This window comes from Ochotona princeps, chromosome 10 (assembly GCF_030435755.1).
Source record: "Ochotona princeps isolate mOchPri1 chromosome 10, mOchPri1.hap1, whole genome shotgun sequence".
In the NCBI taxonomy this organism is placed as follows: domain Eukaryota; kingdom Metazoa; phylum Chordata; class Mammalia; order Lagomorpha; family Ochotonidae; genus Ochotona; species Ochotona princeps.
In genome coordinates this window covers 762,432-777,494 of record NC_080841.1, presented here as the reverse complement: position 1 = coordinate 777,494, position 15,063 = coordinate 762,432, and the positions used below count along the sequence as shown (strand labels likewise).

General features: G+C 62.6%; 1 protein-coding gene across 1 annotated transcript in view; it reads left to right on the top strand.

Annotated features, from left to right (window-relative positions):
- NMNAT2 (nicotinamide nucleotide adenylyltransferase 2) overlaps positions 1 to 10,446 on the top strand; it is a 47,544-nt gene extending 37,098 nt beyond the window's left edge. The window contains exons 8-11 of the mRNA XM_004578832.2: positions 1,666 to 1,742; positions 9,176 to 9,277; positions 9,368 to 9,435; positions 10,194 to 10,446. Of these exons, the coding sequence (XP_004578889.1) occupies positions 1,666 to 1,742; positions 9,176 to 9,277; positions 9,368 to 9,435; positions 10,194 to 10,296 (350 nt within the window). The 3' untranslated portion in view covers positions 10,297 to 10,446. The remainder of the gene's footprint in view (positions 1 to 1,665; positions 1,743 to 9,175; positions 9,278 to 9,367; positions 9,436 to 10,193) is intronic.
- Positions 10,447 to 15,063: the final 4,617 nt, after the last annotated feature.

The following is a 15,063-nucleotide window of genomic DNA, read 5'->3' as shown; positions in this document are numbered from 1 at the left end:
AGCATGGGGCGACCTTGAGCCCCAGAGAGCGGTGGAGCTTCCCCTCCCTCGGCCCTGGCCTAGAGAAAGTGGGGAGCTGGGAGCTGGGTCTGCAGCCCCAGGTAAACCCAACCCTGACTCCACATGAGAGTGCTGTGGGACTGGGGTGCTCCAGTGTGAGAGATCCAAGAGACAAATCAGACAGAGGGTTCCTTGGCTCAGCATGGGAGAGAGGTGGAAGTGGGGACCAAGGGTGGGAGTGGCGCTGGAGTGGGCGCCTGACCCCAGGGGAACAGCACCCCTGCCTGTGTGCCTGGTTCTCCCAGGAGACCCTGCAGGTTCCTGTGCACTGGGGGCCTCGTGGGCCAGCTGCAGGGGTCTGAGCGAGCCCAGGGGAGCAGCCCATGGCAAGTGCAGGAGTGTGGGTAGAGGCAGCCCTGGTCAGGTGGCTCAGGGAAGGAGGCTGCTGGCTCCGCCCTGCACCCTGCATCACGTGGCCCTCGCACAGCCCATCTGTCCATTTGCCAAGAAGGAAAAGCTGTGTCAGTGTCTAGGACCCCAGACACTGGGGGAGGGCTCTGGTGCCCTCCTGTGGCCACACAGGGGCCTTTCTGCCTGGGCGCGGCTGACCAGGGCCTTGGCGGCTTCCTGGTCCCCCGCCGGGCGTGGAACTGTGCAAGGGAGCAGGTCCTCCAGACGCAGCTGCCCAGGGGCACTCGGTGGGGCCGAGGATAGCAGGGCCCTGGCACAGCCCTGCTGGGCTCCTGGGCACCACCTGGTTTACTTCCACACCTGGGGCTCCCCTGAGTGGCCAGGCCGTTCCTGGCGTCCCGCATGGCAGGAGTGGCCGCAGGGTGCGGGAAGGCCTGGGGCCCGTGTGGTCTGCCACACCCACGCCGCATGCCTGAGCGTGCCCATGCCAGGCCCATAAAGGATCCTTCTGGGCTGGTGGGGGTGGGCAGGAATGCTGAGTGCCTGGGATTCCAGCCGTCCACAGGGGCGGGGGTGAGGTCGGGGCCAGGGGCTGCCAACCATCTGCCTCAGCACCTTCCAGAGGCTCCTGTGGGTTGGTTGGCTGAGTTCACTGGCTGTAGACCTGGCCCTGAGCTGGCCTTGGGCTCTGCTGGGGTGTGGGGGCGTGTGGTGGGCACGGTCACAGGGCTGCTGGCGAGCCTGGCACAGGTCCATCTCATGGTTCATACGCGATGCCTGACAGCTGAGTCCTCCTGCTGGGAGGCCCAGGGCGACCAGAATGGGCCACATCCGCCCAGGAGTCCCTGGCAGGGAGGGCTCCCCTGCACGGGGGGCTGAAGTCCCAGGTCCTAACTTCTTGTTGCTCAGTTCTGTCTGTGTTATGCCTCATTGGGAGTGCTGTGGGGCAGTGAGAGCCGCAGCAGGTGGCAGGCACAGGGCCAGCTTGCCGGGGTTCCTGCCGTGCCCGGGCTCCTGCCATGCCCCCTCAGGCTTCTACATTCTCAGGGTCCGCTCCCGGCCATGTGGGCCCTGGTGGTGGCTGAGACCCCAAACCTGCAGACCCACTGAGAGGAGGGGCTCCCTGTAGGGGCCCGGTTGGAATAGGACAGGACTCACTTTGTGTCCCATGCTGTGGGGCACAGGGTGGGTTGGACTGGGGGCCATGGCCTAGATGCCCAGGTCTCCGCACACGCCAGTACTTTCTGCCCACAGAGCTGCGGATCCTGCTGCTGTGTGGGAGCGACCTGCTAGAGTCCTTCTGTATCCCTGGGCTCTGGAACGAAGCGGATGTGAGTAGGAGGGACTCCGGGACATGAGACAGGGGCACGGGCTGGGGACACAGGATGGGGACAGGGGCAGGGGACACAGGACGGGGCCATAGGATGGGGACACGGGTAGGGGACACAGGACGGGGCCATAGGATGGGGACATGGGTAGGGGACACAGGCAGGGACACGGGCCGGATGTGGCCATGTGTGGTGGCCTTCGTTTATCCTCTGGTCTGCCCTCCCCCACAGTGGGGTGGGAGTGCCCTTGGGGCCCTCAGGCAGACGAGCCTCCCACTGCCCTATGTGACGTGCCCGGTCTGGACCCCACGTGTCCTTCACTGTGAACAGAGGTGCGCTTCTTGGCCAGTCCCATAAAGAGGGGCACCGGGTGCAGGTGCTGCTGAGGGCCTGGGAGGGGGGACCTTCACTGCTGGGGCCACTGGGCTCTGTGCCCCCTCGACTCCCTCTGCAGGGTCCTTCTAGGGGTGTCCTGGATGGAGAGGTGCCCTGGGAAGCTCCGTGGGCGCCTTTGCTGCCGGCTGACTACAAGTCTTCCGCAGCCAGTCCTCTCACGGCCGTTCCTCCTCCCGCTGCGGTTCCTCTGTCGGGTGGTCCAGGCTGCGCGGGCTCCTGGCCCACGGCCCTGTGCATGTGCACTGAGGCCCCACAGTGGTGATTTGAGACTCTGAGCTCTGGCTGGGCAGCACAGCGCAGCCCTCCATCCCCCTGGGGCTCTGCTGCCTACAGGATGTTCGTGCTGACACCTGAGCTTGGGGAGGGCAGGCGGTGCAAGCCCTGGCTGGGGTGAGACAGCCTGGGGGCTCTTGGGGCTTGCCCTGATGGCCGCTGATTTCCTGCAGGTCAGGCCCAGATCTAGTCCCTCCTCCAACACCCTTGGGACAAATATGCTGTGAAATAGGCTGAGGGAAGCAGGAGGGTCGGTGTGACAGCCACACTCGAGGACGTGTCCAGCTGCTGGGTGGCACAACAGAGGGTCCCACCTGCTGTTGCTGCTGGGGCACCAGCTCTGGGTGTGCGTAGCTGCCCGAGCCACCGGAGTTGTGTAAGCGGAAGGAACGCAGGCCAGCCTGTGCTCCAACGCTCGGCCCGGCCCTTTCGGCCGCCATGTAGAGGCTCGGGAGGGACACGGCCAGGACCATGGCCTTCACCAGAGCAGGAAGCCCAGGCCAGCGAGCAGGGCGGGCGTGGGGCACTCCCTGGGGCCTGATACCTGCTCAGCAGGGGGCCTCACAGCCCCGCCAGCCACACTGCTAACCTCCTCCGCCCACCGTTCAGTGGCTGCTGTTGTCCTCAGACGCAGACCCCAAGCGCAGGTCGGCTGGTTCAGGCAGGGTCGGAGAAACCACTTGCTACTGGTTTTCCTGACAGGATGCGGCAGAGGTCAGTGGAGGTCAGCTGCCCTTGGCTGCTGAGGCAGGTGCCTGACCAAGGCCACACGCACGCTCGTCCACAGGCGGGCTGGATGAGCTGTGAGCTCACAGCTCTTAACCCGTGAGGCCTGTTAGGTTTGTTTTTTTTTTTTTTTTAAGATTTATTTATTTTATTACAAAGTCAGATATACAGAGAAGAGAACGGACAGGGAGGAAGATCTTCCATCTGATGATTCACTCCCCAAGTGAGCCGCAACGGGCCGATGCGTGCCGATCCGATGCCGGGAACCAGAAACCTCCTCCAGGTCTCCCACGCTGGTGCAGGGTCCCAATGCATTGGGCCATCCTCGACTGCCTTCCCAGGCCACAGGCAGGGAGCTGGATGGGAAGTGGAGCTGCCGGGATTAGAACCGGCGCCCATATGGGATCCCGGGGCTCCCAAGGCGAGGACTTTAGCCGTAGGCCACGCCGTCGGGCCCGAGGCCTGTTAGGTTTTAAACACACTTACAGTTGCTAAAGTTCTTACAGTGTCACACGCAGCTAATCCCTGCAGCCAAGTCCTCTCTCCATGATTAGTTTACCGTGAGCCCAAATCCCAGACACGATGGGACATTAGGAGGTCCTTTATCCCAATGGGGCAGGATCAGAGCGGGGACCAGGGGACAGGAAGGGACATGATGGCAGGAGGGGGGCTGCCAGGGCAGGGGAAGGGGGCAGTGTGGAGGAGGACGGGGGACAGCCAGAGAAGGGAAGGGAGGGGCTGTGGGGGCTGTGGGGGCTGTGCGGTGGCCCAGGGCCTGGGGCCTGGGATTGTCTGAGCCACAGGTAGGTGGGTGGGGACTAGGGGAGTGGCCATGAGAGATCTGGGAGTGGGATTCTCAGGTATGAGCTGAGATGACATGTCATTGGTGGGGAGGGGACACAGGAAGTTGCACCAGGTCCAAGGTGGGATGTTTGACTCGCTCCTCACAAGGCCCTCCCGCCATCCTGGGCCACCCGGGAAGGCCAGTGCCCTGCACGCCTAGCCAGCAGGGAGCCTGCATGTGTCCTGTCTGGGATAGTGGGAATTCCAGCACTCTCTCCCTGCCCCGGCCCCAGAGGCAGCAGGAGGGCTCTGGCCAAACAGAGCCAGCCCACTACCGCGCACAGAAACCCTAAGGCCCCTTGGATGAGGGAGGACCAGGCGCCACGCCAGGAGCCCATGGCCGAACCCATGTGTGGCACACCGGGCATTGTGTGTTCCAGGTGTGAGACCAGGCCCCGCTCTCAGTCCTGCCACTCAACTCCGTGCCCTTGATGTGGGGCCTGCTGTCCTCTGTACCGTGGGTTTGGGGTAGGGTCGGGGTGGGCAAGGGGGCTGCTGGCAGCTAGAGATTGGTTCACGGGTTAGAGAACTGACCCCAGCTTCTTGGGGGATGCTGGGTCCCCGGTGGACCCAGCTTATTCCCTCAGCCAGCACTGCTGTCTACAGTGTCCTGGGGTGAGCCATGCCTGGGTTCTGCCCTGCCCCCCACCACTTCATCTCCACAGCCACGCTCCACTCTCCCCACCCCACACACTGAGTGACCTTGGCTGACCACTGAGTGATTGCCCTGAGTGAGACCAGCTGGATGCCTGCCCAGTCTGGGCCTGGCAGGCACAGACTCCCTCCTGGGAGAGCCTGAAGCTTCCATGTGTCCTGCTGTGGCCTCAGAAACACGTCCAGGAGCTTGGTGGCCCTACGGGGACAGTAGCCACACGCCCCATGTGACGCCCCACTGGTTGTCTACTTCCCTTGGATTCCAGAGCAGAAATGGCAGCCACCCGCAGCCCTAACTGCCGCGGCACACCAGGGACACACCCAGGCCTGCATTCCAGCAGGACACAAAGCAGACCCTGTGTGCGGGCCACAGCAGACCTGCAATCCCAGATCCCAGGCACCCTCTGTGGTCACTGGTGGGCACTTGGGCCCACTAGGGCCGTGTGCAGGCAGACTTTGAGCTCCCAGCCCTGTGAGTGCTGCTCAGGCAGAGCTGGGAGATCTGGGGTGCGGGTGCCCTTGGGGCCCTCAGGGGACTGGCTGACACCTCCCACTGGTGGGAGGCCACCAACTGGGTCCACCCCCAATGGGCAGAAGGCCAGGCCCTGGCGCAGCTCGTGGAGGGAGGGAGGTGAGCAGGGCAGTGCAGGGCATGGGGCCGGCAGCTCTCGCTGGACTCCCAAGCTCCCTGAAGAGCGGGGTGAAGGTCCACCCCGACTGACATGGGAGCACAGGGGGCATGCTGGGCTCATGTTCCTGGAACTTGGACCTTCCTCTGATTGGCTGGGGGTGCTGGGCTTTCTAGGGAGTTGATGTGGCCAGTGGGCTGCGCTGGTCTGGGGGTCCCGTGTGGGTACAGGGGCATTGTGCCTGGACCTGGCATCTTCCCCAAGCCCCCCAGGCCAACACACTCATCAAGGGCCTCACGTCATGGAAAAGCTGGGTGGTCAGAGCCCTATGAGGCTAGCCAGGTCCCTCCTACAGGCCATGGACTCCTGAGGGGGGACAGCCGGGGCTGGGCCCAGGGAGCCGGACAGAGGCTGGGGTGGGAGAGTACACAGAGGCCGGGGTGAGGGAGCCGGACGGAGGCGGGGCGTGGGAGCTGACAGGAGGCTGAGCCTGCTTTTCCATCTTGGGGTTCAGCTTCACACACCAGCAGTGTGGTCGCTGTGTCCTCCGGCAGGCCCCATCTGCTCCTGCTGCCTCCTGGGTAGCTTGTCCAGGCGGGTGACTGCCGAGTGGCGGGGCAGGACCTCACAAAGCCCCGTGATCTAGATAAGGTGGGCAGGCCGGAGCCGCCTGGCACTGGCTGGAGCAGGCCCTGGGGGAGGGGGCTGCGTGGGCTTTGATCCCGGAGTGGACGGGTGCAGAGGGAAGCAGAGCAGTGCAGGGGAGGGGAAGCGAGGCTGTGGGCGGTTAGTAACAGCCTGCTGCCCGCCCTCGGTTAAAATTCAACGAGCGAAAGTGTCAGGGAGGAGTTGCTGTTCTGGCTTTGGCTTTTATCTCCACCGGCATTCCACAGGCTGGCCACACTGCACACCGTCTGGCGGGAAGAACAGCTTCCTGCCCCCATCAGCCGTGGGAAAACAACCAAAGAAAATAAACAGAGGAAGAGCCTGGGGCACCAGGCACTCCAGAGCCCAGCAAAGACAAACACTGGGTTGTTGGGGCTAAGCAGGTTTGATTAGGCCCCGGAAGCCTGTGGACCCTCCCCCTCCCCCAGGGATTAGGAGGCCTCCCCCTCACCCCCTCCCTGATGAAATCCATGGGAATTCAGCACATGCCAGGGGGTTCTGTGTGAACTGCTTCCAGCTGGCAGGGAAATGGGGGTGATGTCCTCCAGGAGCGCCCTGTAGGGCTGGTGAGCCCACCATGCCATGCCTTCTAGCCAGTGTGGTGCATGTGGGCACAGGGTGCAGGGATTGTAGGCACAGGATGCAGGGCGTGTGGGCACAGGGTACTGGTGCTGGTGTGGGCACAAGGTGCAGGTGTGTGGGCACAGGGTGCAGGGATTGTAGGCGCAGGATGCAGGGCATGTGGGCACAGGGTGCTGGTGCGGATGCTGGTGGGCGCAGGGTTCCCTGGGATCAGGAGGGCTCTCTGGTGCTCCACCTGCACCAGGAAGCCACCAGTTACGTGCCAGGTAGGGCTAGCACGCTCTCGGCATGGAGCCGTGGCGGGCAGCAGAGGAGGTGGCAGCGTTGGAGTGGAGCATCTCACAGCCTTTTTGCTTGTGGAGACTCCCGGGACTCCAACATTGCAGTCCTGTGTCCAGGATTAGGGTGCTGTGTCCTGGCTTCCCTGCTTCCCCCGCAGCTCCCTGTGCCTGTGACCTGGGGAGGCAGCAGGGAATCAGTCCTTGCACCCCCAGGGGAGACCCAGGAGAAGCATCTAGCTGCTGCCCAACTCACGCCTGGCCGATGAGGCCACTGGGGAGTGGAGCAGCGGTTTGAAGATTCTTTATCTCCCGGGGCAGCCTGGCCTGCATGTTTCGCTAACTGCAGGAGTGCACAGTCATCTGCTCTGGGCTGAGGCAAGCGTCCTATCAAGGCTCCTGCTGGCCAAAGCTTTTAAGCCAAAACCTTTCCACGTCCCTGGAACGAGTGTGTTTGAAACAGAGTTCCTGAGGAAGGACGCTCTCCACGGGCCTCTGGCACAGTGCACCAGCCGGCCGCACCACCCAGGCGTGCGGCCGTGTCCCTGCATCTGCCAGCTCCCCGTGTGGGTGCAGGCGAGGATGGCAGAAGGCAGCTATGCTGTGGACCGAGCGTGGGAGTGAACATGGCTCCTCGTGTGTGCGTAGTGTCGCATGAACACGGCTTCTCGCGTGTGCGCAGTGTGTGGTCACCAGGGTCCGTGGTCCCACTCCCTGCTGAGGGCCCCACCGCACCGTGACTCCTGAGTAGCAGAGGTCGGGGAGGTCTCGAGGGGCCTGCACAGGAAGAGCACCACGGCAGTCACCTGTCACTCCACCGACTTCTCTTTGCTTTGGAGGAAGATGTGTTTTTGAAGATTGACCTATTGCTTTCCTGACATGGCAGGGGAGGACAGCGGCCTGGTGAACCCATCTTTCTGATGCTGTCTGCAACCAGGCTAAGGCCCTCTCTGCCTGCCCTTTGTGTGCCCTGGGGTCCTCACGTCGTGGTCCTTTGGGTGCAGGGGCCCTGCTGGCTCTGAGCTGGACAGCCCTTCTGTGGCCGAATCAGGCAAGCTGGAAGGCCTGAGCCGCTCACCTGGCCCCAGGGCCGCCCAGGGCCGCGTGCTGCTGCAGCTCTGTCTGGCCACAGCATGACCCCATGGGGTGCTGTTCACAGCTTCCTCAGCACCAGCTCTGGCTGCAGGGAAGGAAACAAGCCATGCGTGTACACACACGTACACACACATGCCGCCACCGCCCCTGCTCCCATCAGTGCCTGTGACAGACTGGGAGGGGTCACAGTGTCTGTGTGTGTTTGTGGCACTGCTTGGTGAGGATTCTAGGCCCCGTGTTCCAACTTAGAAGCAGGCTCCCACCTCCCTCCCCCATCTGGAGACCATGATTGGCAGGCCTGGCCAGGGAATTGCCCATGCAGGCACAGCCCACCCTGTGTCTGCTCTGTGCTTGTACTCAGACACAGCACCGAGTGAAAACTATTACAGGGAGGCCATGATGCCTGCTGGGCAACTCTGCTGTTCCCGGAACCCTCCTCTGGGGCCCTGCTGCTCGGGGAACCCTGCTGCTCCGGGACCCTCCTCTGGGGCCCTGCTGCTCGGGGAACCCTGCTGCTCTGCGACCCTCCTCTGGGGCCCTGCTGCTCCAGGAACCTTGCTGCTCCAGGGTCCCTCCTCTGGGGCCATGCTGCTCTTGGGGGCACCCTGCTGCTCTGGGACCATGCTGCTCGGGGAACCCTGCTGTTCCGGGACCCTCCTCTGGGGCCCTGCTGCTCACAAGGAGGAAGACGCCGCACAGAATTGCACGACAGTCGGCAGTACTGGCTTGGGTCGTGCAGCCACAACTGATCTCACTTATATTTTGGGATTTTCCAAGCTTGCATTGCATTTGAACCAGGAAAAAGAAACAGAAAGTAATTTTTTTTTCAAGTAAAGAGAAGGTTTCATTTCTCATTCTTTCACCATGCTGCTGTCCAGGGCCAACCCCAGAGGTGACCTGGTCGTCCTTGTCACCTCCCTATCCCCTCCTGGGCAGGCAGGGACCTCTCTGCTTACAGTAGTCACTTGATCAGCCAACCTTCCAGTTCCTTTCCTGTCCAGCAGGGGACTGAGGAGGGCTTTCTGGCTGGGGGGTCCGAGCCCCCAGCGGGAGTCCCCCAGGGGAGAGCCCCATAAAGCAGCAGGAACCCTTGGGCTCAAGTCTCTGGCAGCCGACAGATGACGCATGTGTGTGCCTGTACAGTCCTCTCACTGCAGGAGCTCGCGTGCTGCCTTAGGCCTGAGGCTCGCTGCTGGAGGAGCTGGGGAGCTCGTGGAAGCCCCCCGCTGTGGCTGGAGAGGACCTTGGGTCACAGACAGCTGTGTGCTTTTTCCCACCCACAATGTTTCTTCAGATGGAGGTGATTGTGGGGGACTTTGGGATAGTGGTGGTACCACGAGACGCAGCCGACACCGACCGGATCATGAATCACTCCTCCATCCTCCGCAAATACAGAGTGAGTCCCCCTCAGCCCCACGCCCACGGCTCCCTTGGGTCAGCCCTGGACCCGCAGGCGGGCAGGCCTGGCCACATGCTCTCTCCACAGAACAACATCCTGGTGGTGAAGGACGACGTGAACCATCCCATGTCCGCGGTCAGTTCTACCAAGAGCAGGTGCGTTCCCTGGGCATCTGGGGTGGGCAGCAGGACACTGAGCCCACACCCAGGACCTTATGTACCCACTGGCTGTCGGCAGGTGCACCTGCCATGCTGGGGGGCGGGGTGTGCCATGCAAAAGGCACAGGCTTAGCCGTCCAGGTCTGGGCAGCCAGTTCCCCTCTGTGACATCCAGAGAACTGGGCGTGGAGCGTCCCCCTGGGCCTGTGGGAAGGGCCAGGCCAGGCCACTCTGGGTTCTGGAAAGTGATGGGACTGTCATGGGCCAGGGTGAGGGAGGCAGATGGAAGGTGACTCCTTTGTGCCTGTCGGGGGCTGAGGAGGCCCGAGGCTGCCACAACCCCCCAGGGAGCGTCTAGAAGGCGAGGGATTTTTCCTTGGATTTTTAGCTAGCTCCTTGGAGCCTGATGTGCCTGACACCTTCCTGTGAGAGGGACAAGAAGTAGCCAGGCCACGGCCAGAACAGAGGGTGCGGGAGCAGTGGGGGGACCCTGCGGGAGGGGAAGGCAGCAGAGTCGCCACCGAGACCAGCACACAGCATGGCTGGAGCGTAGCTAAGGGGCAGGTAGAGCAGCAAATGCCTGCACCCCTAAAGAGCCTCAGCCTCACGGCGGCCTTCAGGGGACAGAAAAGGAACAGACCCAACACCATCAGAGGCAGAAGGAAGAAGTCAGAATAGAAATAAACCGAGAATAGAAACATTGTAGAAAAAATCTATGAAACTAAGAGCCCGCCTGACCACTGTCTCTCCCGCAGGCTGGCCCTGCAGCATGGGGATGGCCATGTGGTGGACTACCTGTCCCAGCCGGTCATCGACTACATCCTCAAGAGCCAGCTATACATCAACGCTTCCGGCTAGCGCCGCCCGTGCCCCACTGGCCACTCCCACTCCCACCAGGCCCCGTTCCTCCCCTGCTGTCTGCTTCTCCATCTAGTCTGGACAGGACCCCCAAACCTGGGGGCCTGAGAGAACTGTGACTCTCCTGGTCCATGTGGCCTTGGGTAGGGGTGGGGGTGGGGGCAGGGCAGGAGCCGGAGAAGGTGTGGGCTTGGAGTTGCACTGGGATCCGTCTCCCAGCATGCCCTGGGGAGGCGGCTCTGTGCCCATTCTCCCAGCATGCTTTGGGATGGTGGCTATGAGCCCATCCTCCCAGCATGCTCTGGGGTGGTGGCTGTGAGCCCATCTTCCCAGCATGCTCTGGGGAAGCGGTTCTGGCACCCGTACTCCCAGCATGCTCTGGGGAGGCGGTACAGGCTCCCGCCTTCCCAGCATGCCCTTTGCCACAAAGGGCTATTTTCATTTTCTTTCTATTCATTGATTGTCCTTGGTTTACTTCTCTCAGAACTTGGATGAAGTCAGCGCCCATGGTTCTGTCTGTGGTCTCGCTGCCCTCTCGGGAGTGACGAGCTCTCAGTGGATGCTGAGCCAGCACTGCACTCAGGAGGGAGCTGGGCTGCCCACAGCCACACGTGCAGACCACAAACAAGCTGGACCTGCTACACATGTACCACACACACGTGCTGGACATACCACATGTACACATGGCCACATACACAGCACATGCAGTACCTGAGGCACATGGATCACACATGTGCCGGACATACTACACACATACCACACACACACGGACCACACAGCACGTGCATTACACACATCCATGTGTGCCACGCAGCCCCAACACAGCACAGCAGTGGCCATGGCGTGTTCTGAATCCTGGGAGCACACCCAGGAAGGTGAGGTGTCCTCAGAGTTCAGATCTGTGCGCCCAGTCTCAGGGGCCCGTGTCCTGTGCTGGAGGTGTGTGGGCCCACAGAGCCAGCCCAACCCCTGTCCTGGTGGGTTTGCTGGCCCACGCGTGTGGCTGCGGACACCTTTGGAGCAGCACCGAAGCCTTGGGGCCAAGGCAGACACATCCTCGTGTCCCGAAAGAGCCACGGGGCTGGGCTGACCCTCCACCCTGGAGACCTCTGCGCATCGGGTCTGGTCTGCTCCTGGGGCAGGGTCCGGAACGGGATGCAGGCAACCCCCAGGAAGCACGGTGGCTCTCAGCTCGTGACCAGCAGCTGCAGCTGAGGCTGCCCGGGCCAGTGACGAGGCCCTGTGTGGGGCTGACCCCTTCCTACCAGAACCCAGCACCCCCGGGGCCACAGAGGAAGGCGGACTGCCGGGCCAGAGGAGTCTCGGAGGAACTGGCATCACCAGGAGGCCAGCCGAGCAGCCCCTGGGGTCATGGCCTCGTGTATCCTGGGAGTGACCTCCAGGCTCCATAACAGGGTGGAATGGCCCGCCCTCTTCTGAAGGTATGGGATCAGAACCCGTGGATGGGTGGCCCAAGCTGGCCCAGTGAGCACAGAGCCAGGTGAGGACGCCGCTGCCCTGGCCTCTGCCAGCTGTGCACCTCATGGGCTGTGCCACTCCCCGGGGCACTGACCATGTGACTCATTGTTCTTGCTCCCCCATGCCTCCACATGCAGGCTGGCCTGGCCATCTACAGAGGTTGTGCTGGTGTCCGGGGCAAAGCTTCCTCCCTCCCCTCACACTGGGTGCTGAGGGAACCTGGGTGCACACTCTGCAAGTCCCAGGAGCCCTGGGGTGACGCCATAGTCGGAGGGAATGACGGAGAAGCCTTGGTCTAGGCGTGAGGCAGGGTGCAAGGTGGCAGGATTGCAGGGAGCCGGGCACCTGGAGGTCGGCAGCCTGTTGACAGTACACACTGCCCACGCAGACCCCTCGTGCCTGTGCTGGCTTACCTCGCTGGGCCATGCTGTGGCGCTGCTGGCCTCGGGCACAGCGGATGTGAGTTGTGGCGCCAAAGGCAGATGGGAGGCCAGGGTGAGGCGAGCTCGGGACACGACGGGGTAACGGGCCTGGGCCGAGCCAGCCTGGGGCCCACGTGCCAGCCCCTGGGCTGGCTGCCCCGCAGAAGTGGAGCTTCCTTCTGCTGGCCGCAGCCAGGGCCAGCACAGCCTGGCTGGGGGCACCTTTCTCCTCTGACCGCCCAGGGTCCGCTGCCAGCTGACACAGCGGCCACACTGCACATCCAGGGAGCACGGCCTGCCTTCTGTTCCCTCCTGACTGTGTGGCCAGGGAGGAAAGTCCCTGCACTCGGGACCCCAGCCAGCAGCCCTGCCCGTGCTCCCTGGCCTCTGCTCCAGCATCGTGGGTTGTCAGGAAGTGAGCAGCCCCAGTGACCCCCTGCCTCTGCCAGGCTGCCCTGATGCTCAGCGAAGGGTGCTCTGTGGGCACAAGCCCGCGGGTCCACTGTAGCTGTGGCTGCAGTAGCGCAGCTGTGGCTGCAGTGGGGCCTGGGGAAGCTTTTGTTGCCGGAAGAGTTGTACCAGGACAACATCTCCGTCAGGGTCATCAGCAAGGCTGTGCTCTGGGGTTCCTTTGCGTGGGTCTAGAAGGTTCCGGGAGCTGTCGGAGTCATCCCTTTTTGCAGGCGACTGCCGCTGGGGACACAGCCTTGGACCACGCTTGTGGCCACCCCCAGTGCTCCCGGGGCGGCAGGGGGTGGGATGGAAAGTCAGCGAATCTGTCGATTGTGCCTAAGTTCTCTCGGCTCAAAATGTCTGGTCTCAGACCTGGCTATTCTGCATAACCCAGTGTTGGTGAACTTTGGCTCCATAATGGAAAATTAGTACTTCCTGAAATAAAGGTAAATTTGTGAAAATCAAACACTTGAAATGCTGTCTGGCATGTGAGCTGCTGACCGAGGCAGGGAGTCTAGGTCACAAAGTGGACGTGGTGCTGGGTGAGGGGCTGGGTCCAGCGCCACCTGGCGTGTCCGGGCGCAGAGCTGGGGGCGGCACCGCTGCACTGACCCTCGGTAGTGACCAGGGGTGTCCACAGCAGTACCTGGAGAGCCGGCTGCTCAGGGGGTTCACACTTGTTTATTTGTATAGGAATCTCCTGGCTCTTAGGTCACTTTTGGCCGAAGGCTGGACTGGGGGTTGGCCTGCCTGGGTGGGCCTGTGCAGCCATGCTTGTGTTTAGTTCATTCCTGGAGCTAAACACGGTGAGAGCTTGTTTAAACTGGAGCACAAACACGGGGTTCAGTGCACGCCAGCCCCCAATGCCGTGTGCAGACAGGGCTCAACACAGATACATGGGCGCACAAAGCTGGGACGCCTCTGTGCCCGTGACCGTGGGGCGGAGCTGCATGTGGCCAACAGCACAGAGACAATCTCATTTGTGTTTCACCAGCCAGAAAACGGACTTTCCCACGGCTGTGCAAACAGGAAGAGGACAGGATAAACACCTCCCTAGTCCTCAAGCCTCATCCCGGTCACTGAGCAGCGCCCAGCCTCCCAGAGCTCCCACAGGAACCCCACACTGGGGAGAGCCAACAAGGGGGTGTGCTAAGATGGGGGAGCCCGTAGGTGTCCACGGGACAGAGCCTACCACTGCCAGCTACGGTGCCCATGAGATGGGAAGGGGCGAGCTCCAGGCCAGCTCTGTCCAGGCCTGGCCACCCCTCCCTTGCATGGTGCCCGTGTCGGAACCTCAGGAGAGCTGGCAGCATTTCTGTCGGAGTCCAGTCCCGTTCCACTTCATTCTCACACCTCCTCAGCCACCTACTAACAGATGCCCTGGTTGCCAGCCGGGGCCCTTGACGCCAACAGCCTGTTCTCCCTTTGCCCATGGCCGCCACCCCGAGCCCCACGGCCCACCAAGGCCCCTGCAGGCTGACACCTCACCATCGCCTCCCAGCCTGCCTGCTGTTTCCCTACAGTGTCTTCAGGACCCTGACCCAGCCATGGGCGACTTGGGCACACATGTGTGCTCACTGGGCACCTGCAGGCCAGGGCAGGTCCACAGATGCCCTGCAGCTGGCAGCGCCACCAGGGTGAGGGTGCTGGTGGGGACAGAAGCCCAGTCTTCCTCTCAGGGCCCCCCAGGAGGGGGGGCCCAGTCAGGATCTCACCGAATTAAATCCACATTAATGAAAAAGTATCATATCATGTCACACCCTTCAGATTTGACCTTTACTTTATAGCTGGAAAACTACAGGAAAAGACTGTCCCCCACCTGCTCATGCCTGGGGGATGGCCCCCGGGGAGCCCAGCAGTCTGAGGAGGGCAGAAGAGCTCCTAGTAGGAAGCCAGGCACCCTGGGGCACGCCACCCCAGCTGCAGGCCTGCCTCCACCCGAGGCTCCGAGGACACGCCCTGCGGGGCCGGACGGCTGGGCCTTGACTCTGAGTCAGACCCCGTGGAAGGAAGGGGTGGGCCGTGGGGAACCCCTGGCAGGGTCCCTGGGCTCGTCCCACGTGGATGGAGGCTGTGTGCCAGCGTCAGACTCCACCACCTTCCTTCAGTTTGGGGACTGACCTGTCCTGGCTTCCTTCTGTGGATGCCCCTACCCCAGGCACTGCTCCCAGAAGCCCCGGGCAAACACATACCCGAGAAGGGCGATGCCTTTGTGAAAACTCCCTGCCCGGCCCCTGGGAGCAGGCAGTGGACGGCAGGAGGCAGTGGTACCCTCCTGGCTCCCGCCCTCTGCTGTGTGCCAGTGTCCTGTGGCCAGTGGCAGCAGAGCTCCACGAACCAGCGGATCACAGATGACCAACAGGGTAATGTGAGCATACACCTGCTAGGCGGCGTCCTCCCACCTGCTGTGGGG